Source organism: Pieris rapae, chromosome 21 (assembly GCF_905147795.1).
Source record: "Pieris rapae chromosome 21, ilPieRapa1.1, whole genome shotgun sequence".
Lineage (NCBI taxonomy): Eukaryota > Metazoa > Arthropoda > Insecta > Lepidoptera > Pieridae > Pieris > Pieris rapae.
The window spans coordinates 8,432,195-8,441,140 of record NC_059529.1 but is presented as its reverse complement, the minus strand read 5'-3'; the positions used below and the strand labels follow the sequence as shown (position 1 = coordinate 8,441,140).

General features: G+C 48.3%; 1 protein-coding gene across 1 annotated transcript; it reads right to left on the bottom strand.

The window, feature by feature from the left end:
• Nucleotides 1-1,381: 1,381 nt before the first annotated feature.
• LOC123690119 lies at nucleotides 1,382-4,078 on the bottom strand. The gene is made up of 2 exons (XM_045632986.1): nucleotides 2,497-4,078; nucleotides 1,382-1,578 (listed from the first exon to the last, which is right to left on the bottom strand). Exons 1-2 carry the CDS (start codon nucleotides 4,076-4,078, stop codon nucleotides 1,382-1,384), a joined length of 1,779 nt encoding a protein of 592 aa, XP_045488942.1.
• Nucleotides 4,079-8,946: the final 4,868 nt, after the last annotated feature.

Genomic DNA, 8,946 nt, shown 5'->3' with positions numbered 1-8,946 from the left:
TATCCGTCTCACAACAAGGGAGGTGCCGACCGTTGCGAGTCGAGACACCTCTCCAAAACTGGCCCCACTGGCCACCACGAGGGTGTCGTCTGCATAGCAGAAGACGCGCAATCCCGGAAGAAGCGCGCCCCGCAACACCCAATCGTAGGCCATGTCCCACAAAAGCGGCCCAAGTACTGAGCCCTGAGGAACTCCACACCGCACAGGGTGGTAGGAGACCGTGCCCTCCATATTGGAGTACACGATCCGTCTTTCCATAAAATAGTCCCCCACTATTTGGCGCAGATACAGAGGGACCTCGAAAAAAGCAAGGGCCTCTCTGATCACACCAAAGGGAAGACTATTGAAAGCATTTGCAATATCTAACGATACCGCCAATGCTCTCCCTCCCCCGTCTACCACTCCAGCGGTGTGAGACCTCAGGTCCCGAAGTGCGTCGAGCGTCGACCTTCCCGCTCGGAAGCCGTACTGTGCCTCGTTTAGATCCGGCCCCTCAACAGAGAGGTGCCGGCACAATCGAGAGGCCACTACCCACTCCAGCGCCTTGCCCGCTTCATCCAGGAGGACAATAGGGCGGTAAGCCGCCGAACTGTCCACCGGGCGCCCCTCCTTGCGCACGAGACACAGTCGTCCCGTCTTCCATGCCACCGGAAACCGTCCACCACGCAGACACGCAGTGTACAGCTCCCGGACGGAGACCTCCATATGAGGGAGGACCACTGCCAGTACACGTGCATGTACACCATCCGGGCCAGGAGCTTTCTTGCGGGCTTTGAGACGGGCTAGAATGGTCTCCATCTCTATATCAGAGACTTCCGGAGCCATCTCACCCTCCCCGTCAGCCACTTCTACCATAGACGCCGTCATACTTGGAGGGACAGTGTCGGGAGGCAAAGGAAACAGGTCCGCCACCACCCGCTCCAGGAAAGTCGGCTCCAGACTCTCCACGAGAGGCATCCCCGCACCCTTCAGTCTCTTACGAGCCGATCGATAGGGACGCCCCCATGGATCATCATCAAGCCCCCGAAGCACCTCCCGATGGGCCCTTTCCTTCGCCTCACAAATAGCCTGTCGGAGAGCCCTCTTGCGATCATTATAGATCAAGCGAAGACCCTCCGTAACATCGGGACTATCTCCCCTCCTCCGGCGACTCCTGTAGCAGGCCCTTCTCGCCTCGCTACATTCGCCCCGAAGATTTCCAATATGCGACGTCCACCAGTAGACAGCTCTTCTCCCCTTCGGCGGTCTCCATTTGGGCATCGCCGCATTCGACACCCTTCGGAGACTTTGACTCAGTCTACCGACCCCTTCGTCTACATCCCCAGCACCAGCAGGCGCACACCACCCCTCCACAATGGCCACCTCCTCCGCAACCTGACGGTCAAATCGCCGAATCGCCCAACGGGGGAAGCTGTTCTGGGAAGTCTGCCCCCGCACTGCCCACCTCATCGAGGTAGAGACCCACATCCGGATATATCGATGATCCGATAGGGTCTCCACTTCGTCCAGCACGCTCCACGCCGTCGTCGCACGGGCCGCTGCCGCAGAAGCTAGGGTCACGTCCACCCTTGAACTGCCCTGCGGACGGACACAGGTGGGCTCGGTTCCCTCATTTAGGAAAACGAGGCCCAGCTCCGCCGCCCACTCCTCCAAAACCGGACCCCTCCGACACGACACCCTATCACCCCAAGTGGAAGACCGCGCATTAAGGTCTCCCATGAGGATAAGGGGGCGCGGAAGAGCCCTCTGCACGGCCAGCCCCATGGCGTCCAGGAAGTCCTCGAAGTGGCTCAGACGCTCATTGGGCGAAAAATACGCTCCAACAAGCGTCCAGTCCCCCCAATCAGCCAGGACAAAACCGGAACCCCTCTCTCTTAGAGAGAGAGGAGGTCCATGAGGCCGAGCAATGACAGCCGCATCACCTCGAAGGTCCCCCACCCACGAATTCTGCCGCGACACGTAATAGGGCTCTGTGACAACGGCCGCCATCACACCCCACTCCGCCATCGACTGCAGGAACAAGTCCTGAGCCGCAGCGGAGCGCCTTAGGTTCCCCTGGAGGAGGCTAGTGAGGTTGTCAGACATTTTATTTGTTTGACACCTCCACACCAACCTCCATGGGAACGTTCTCCACCACGGTGCCGGACGCTTTAGGGGCATGCGGGGCCCTCCCTTGCCTTGGAGGGTTGCAGGCCCTTCCCGCCATCTTGTGGTTCGCTGCCTTCCCGGCCGCCGCACAGACCAAACAATGCAGCTCTTTCGAGCTGCATTCATTAGCCTTATGGCCCGCAACCCCACATCGGTGGCAAGCCTCCGCCAGGTCCACCGCTGAGTCGCATGTTGCGCGCACATGACCCAGCTGTTGACACTTAAAGCACCTCAAAGGGCGGTGCTCCTGGATTTCCACTCGACAAGAACTCCACCCAATGAGGAGCCTCCCACTCTTGATCTTATTGGCGGAGGCAACCGGACATAGGAGGAACATCTCCCCCAAACCCCGGCCCCCATGCCTCATTATTTTCCCTGGTTTAATTGCCGCCACTGGGCACTCCCCCATGGCAGCCACCGCCTCCACAACATTCCCCTCGGTGATGCTGTCATCAAGGTCCCGGATGCGGAGGTCCGCGCACTTGACGGGCCTCCCCACCGAGGCCTCTTCCGACAGAACCACCCTCAGTTTTTCAGCTAGGCGGTTAGCCTTCTCCTCCCTACCTTCTCCGGGCACCTCCAGCATCCGAGCTCCGGTAGCCGTTACTCGGATGCTTATACGCTCGATCCCCAAGTCAGGCAGACTGATGGCCTGCCTTGCCTTGGACAGAGCAGAAGCGTAGGTAACCCCCCGCTCCACCGCTCCCTGCAGCAGTGTTAAAACCACTGCAGCAGTTGTCGGCGGAGCAAGGGAAGACCGCACCCCAACAGGCTTCTCCATAGCCGCCGGCTGCCTTGCCGGGAGACCTACCCCACCCTTGGTAGGAAGAGCCGGTGCAGCTGGAAGACTGTCCGACTTCTTCTTGCCCTTACTCTTCTTCTTCTTCTTGCCGGTCACTGTCGCCCAGCTGGGACCCGCTGGAGGCATCTCTGAAGAGACCCCTCCATTTCCCGGGACATTTCCTTCTGAGCTCTGGACCCCAACTCCTGCGGGACCACTGTGGGCTCTCTTGCCCTGTGGCCCCGGACAATTTGAGGCCACCTGGGCCTCACCCCCTAAGGAGCCCTTGGAGGCCCCATGGGGGCCTCGGTCTAATGCCATCAGCGGGGGGCGTAACACAGGCTCAGGGAGCAGCCTGTCCCCAATCCCCGCCAACTTCGCATCAAGCATGCCCCCCACAGCCCTCATCAACTCCCCCATCAGGCTCTCCTTGATCCCGTCTAAGAGACCCTCCATCATTTGACGGAGAGCATCCGGCGTGATGGGACTATCCACCGAGACGGGATCCCTGTTGTCCCCCTTTGATTGTGCAAATAGCGCAGTGCGCTCGTTGAACTCGCGTCTGAGGGCGGCAAGCTCCAGGCCCAGCTCCTTGACCTGGGCCCTCAGACGATTATTGTCTCTTTGTAGACGTCTGCCCTCTTCCCCCCCCAGACACCTATCAGCAAGATCCTCCACGATCTCTCCAATTTCCTTGGCCGCAACCTTCAGGTCGCGGACGTACGTCCCTTTTAGGTTTCCCGATTTCGCCGCAATCTCTAGGATTTTGCGGACTCGGGAAACCGACCTCTCCTTTATTTCAGGCACCCCCAGGAGGACCACATCGTCCTCGTAGTCCTCCCACGATGACGGGGGCCCGTCCGGGGCCCGACCTGTACTTGTCGAGGCCCCGTCTGGCTGGTGGCCTCCAGCACCACTATCTTCACCTCCATGAAGAGAGCGAGCCTCGAGAGCTCGCAACTCTTCCTCCGCCTCCTTAATTCCTTCCTTATGGGCAGCCGCTTTCTTTGGCGGCTTACCTTTAGGAGGAGGAGACACGTCCTCAGGGTTTTTAAAGAAGGACCGCTTCCTCCGCTCTTTTGAGCCAGCCCTGGACATTTCTTCTTCCTCGCTGTCCGAGGCCTGCGGCTTAACCCGCCTCTTTCGCATTTTGCGAAATATACAAAAAGTACTCCCACAAAATATATAAATAAATAATTAATATATTTATAAACAGAGACAATACTATAGTACAGTCCTAATTCTAACTTAAATCTAAACTTAAATTAAATTATATACAAAAATTAAAACTAAGAACAATATTGTCTCTATCCACTTCGGAAAACTTGAAACGCCCGCTCGATAAATCGTATGACGTCAGGCCGCCGCCAGACGACCGGCGCCACACAATGCCGCCCTTTGCACCTTGTCAATAACAAGATGGCGTCTTATTTTATGTAGCTAAAAAGATGCTAAGGTCAATAAGTCCTTCCACTTTCTCCCAATCTCAACTATGAGGTATTCAATCGAACCGCCTGATCACGGCGGAGACGATGGTAGTCCTCAATTTGTGATTAAACCTCCCGCCAAAATGTTGTGGTTAAAAAACCGCCTCCACTTTTTGAAAAATATTTCCGGCCAACTTTGTGAGCCGATTTTTAATTTAAAAGTACTCACATATGCAGGACAATCCACACAACACAAACACAATGAAAAATTAATATGTCGTCGCGACAAAAACAACATAAAAACACAAAAAACACCGGGTCAATTTCCCACACTTCTTTTCTATTATATATTAAAAAGTATTTAATATATAAATATCACATATATGTCAAAACACGCAGCACACTTGTGCGGTTGTTTTGATGCACCTCACAGTATTCTCCGACACCGGAAAGACCCTCAAAAGATTTTCAGGACGCGGAGCGCAAACAGTCACTGTTGTCGCTATGAAGGCTCAACGCGTAAAAGAATGTTGAATTACTTGACCACTTGTAATTACCACTCTCGGCCTAGAACGTATTGCTACGTTCTAAACCTACACAGTTTCCTTTCCATAGTTGCCCACTGCATACTATAGAAATTCAACCGTGCCCACCATGTACGGTTTAAGCACTCGCCCGGTACCGTACAACCCTACCAAAGGCCGAGGATAAATTGAAAACTTATCCTCGAACCGGGAATCGAACCCAGTACCCCTCACCACAGCGGCCACATACAAAGACCGCTAGGCTATGAGGCCCTTTTTTTAATAGTAAACATATTGCTACGTTCTAAACCTACACAGTCTCCTTTCCATAGTTGCCCACTGCATACTATAGAAATTCAACCGTGCCCACCATGTACGGTTTAAGCACTCGCCCGGTACCGTACAACCCTACCAAAGGCCGAGGATAAATTGAAAACTTATCCTCGAACCGGGAATCGAACCCAGTACCCCTCACCACAGCGGCCACATACAAAGACCGCTAGGCTATGAGGCCCTTTAAAAAGAATGTTGAATTACTTGACCACTTGTAATTACCACTCTCGGCCTAGAACATATTGCTACGTTCTAAACCTACACAGTATCCTTTCTATAGTTGCCCACTGCATTCTATAGAAATTCAACCATGCCCACCATGTACGGTTTAAGCACTCGCCCGGTACCGTACAACCCTACCAAAGGCCGAGGATAAATTGAAAACTTATCCTCGAACCGGGAATCGAACCCAGTACCCCTCACCACAGCGGCCACATACAAAGACCGCTAGGCTATGAGGCCCTTAACCTAACCTAACCTAACCTAACCTAACCTAACCTAACCTAACCTAACCTAACCTAACCTAACCTAACCTAACCTAACCTAACCTAACCTAACCTAACCTAACCTAACCTAACCTAACCTAACCTAACCTAACCTAACCTAACCTAACCTAACCTAACCTAACCTAACCTAACCTAACCTAACCTAACCTTTTTTTTTTTTTTTTTTATAATGGAGGTTGAAATGCACAGATGCAGGCCCGCGCGCGTATGCAGTCGCTAACGCGGGGACTGTGGGGATGGTTAACTCTTATCCCTCTGCTAGTCAGAGGGGAGAAACCCGACCCACTAAAAACTCCTCCAGAACCCTCCATATCGCCTGCAGTGCCAGCCCCATCCATTCTGAATGAATGACGTCTGGCACCACATTAAATTCCCCGGGGGTCGCACTAGGCATTCAACCCAGGGACAAAAGAATGTTGAATTACTTGACCACTTGTAATTACCACTCTCGGCCTAGAACGTATTGCTACGTTCTAAACCTACACAGTTTCCTTTCCATAGTTGCCCACTGCATACTATAGAAATTCAACCGTGCCCACCATGTACGGTTTAAGCACTCGCCCGGTACCGTACAACCCTACCAAAGGCCGAGGATAAATTGAAAACTTATCCTCGAACCGGGAATCGAACCCAGTACCCCTCACCACAGCGGCCACATACAAAGACCGCTAGGCTATGAGGCCCTTAACCTAACCTAACCTAACCTAACCTAACCTAACCTAACCTAACCTAACCTAACCTAACCTAACCTAACCTAACCTAACCTAACCTAACCTAACCTAACCTAACCTAACCTAACCTAACCTAACCTAACCTAACCTAACCTAACCTAACCTAACCTAACCTAACCTAACCTAACCTAACCTAACCTAACCTAACCTAACCTAACCTAACCTAACCTAACCTAACCTAACCTAACCTAACCTAACCTAACCTAACCTAACCTAACCTAACCTAACCTAACCTAACCTAACCTAACCTAACCTAACCTAACCTAACCTAACCTAACCTAACCTAACCTAACCTAACCTAACCTAACCTAACCTAACCTAACCTAACCTAACCTAACCTAACCTAACCTAACCTAACCTAACCTAACCTAACCTAACCTAACCTAACCTAACCTAACCGTCGAAGACATAATAAATAATCATCGACGTCTTATGTCGTTTGTGCCATGTAATGATATCGCGTTTGGACAAAATTTATTTCTCAGCTGGCGCCATCTTTTATCAATTTTTGTAATATTATTTCAAAATACAATATTAGTTATTATTATTATTTTTGTTTTATTTTTATTTATTTATTGTTTTTGTTACCGATAGTGTGTTTTTTTTTTTTTGATGACTGTTATTCATATTCCAGTCCTGGAAGAAATAGAAAAAGAGGTTAAGACACTCCAGGACAAAGCAGTTATAGGAGGGGATGTAAATGCGAGCAGCCCATGGTGGGGCAGCAATGCCACCAACGACAGAGGTGAGGAAGTCGAGGCGAGTCTTGATAGTATGAGCATGTAAGTCGTGAACCATGCGGAGAATACACATTCGACACTATCAGAGGAAACACAAGGTATACCAGTCGTGTTGATATCACCGCTGTCACTCATGACCTTCTCGCACATACTGAGGACTGGAGTGGATCATGATGTGACAGGCTCTGATCACAACACTCTCACATTTACAATAAAAATGGAGTTCACACATAAAGTACACGTTGCCAGCACGACAAGGATATACAACGTGAGGAAGGCGAACTGGACCCATTTTTGTGAGAAAATCAGCCAGTTGCTTTCCGAACGCAATCTCTCAATAGAACACTTAAACAGTATACACTCACACACAACACAAACATCTCCCATTCCTCACCTTTTCGGCAGCGGCGACCGGACACAGCAGGAACATCTTCCCCATACCCTGCTCTCCGCACCTCTTGATCTTCGGCTTGATCGCTTCGACCAGGCACGCAGGTCCGCATACTTGACGGGCCTCCCCACCAAGGCCTCCTCCGACAACACCCGAAGCCTACCCGCAAGGGCGACAGCCTTTTCCTCTCGCGGACAGGTGCGGACGAACTCACCCTTAAGGTTGCCTTACCCTTATGATTGAAAAGAAGATATATAATAAACTGAAACCACAAATCAATTTTGAGTGTAGTTTTGACAACTATTGTTTTATATGAAAAATTGTATGACCGTGTTTAAGATAATTGTGTATTTCATAATATTTTAATAAAATGATTGATTAAATTTACTATTTATTTAATGACTGCCTACTAAAAACGAAGTAACCAAGTTAAATACCTGGCTGTTGAAGTATTTTTTTAGTTTATTTTCTAAAGAAATATATTTATTTAATTATATTTTCTAAGCAGTTTAAAGAAAGTAATAGTTATGAACAATGAAATTAAAAAGCTTAGTAAGTACTTAAACTATCCTGTACATAATGTTGGTATTTTATACTCGTATAAAGCAGAATCATGTTTTTATTCAAAACCTTAATGTTATATCAATATTTATAAAGATATAAGAATCTGTGATATCATTTATTGTAATTTGAAGGACAGTTGAAATTCTATTATTTGAAAATATTTGCACAATTGTGTCTTTCTATATCTAAGGTCCTCGTCATTGATACAAATGTGATATTCTTCTTCAAAGGCAGAAAAATACAACCAGGAGTTTTTGAACATTTGGAACTCTGAAATTATTACATTTATAATTTTAGTATACCTACACATAAAATACTAATAATTCACAAAAACTTTTTAACTTATTTATCGTTTTCTGATCGACTTTTCTCTGTTGGAGACAAGACAGTTTTACTGCGACTCTCTTACAATATTCTTTAAAATATATCTTAAAGTAGCATTTGGGTAACAGCTTTTTTTTTTAAACTTTAATCCATCTGCAATCATTTTTCTGGGTTTCAATTCATATTTAATCCTACTATTTTCTAATTCAATTAAGTACATTTTAATATTAGTTTTAACTTCTATGTTTTCTTTAATTATTTTTTTATTATCTTATATAATGTTGTGCGTTTTCAGTGATTTTTGTGTTTTAGTTATAAATTTATTGATTTTCATGTACTTTTTTAGTCTCTTTATCTTTCTAAATAAAATCTTATCTATCTAATAATATCCATTAATATTTTTATATGCTGTAGAGGAATTTGATTCTGAAAGTGAATGATTAAGTATTGCAAACAAATACTTTAAAAAGGTTTTGT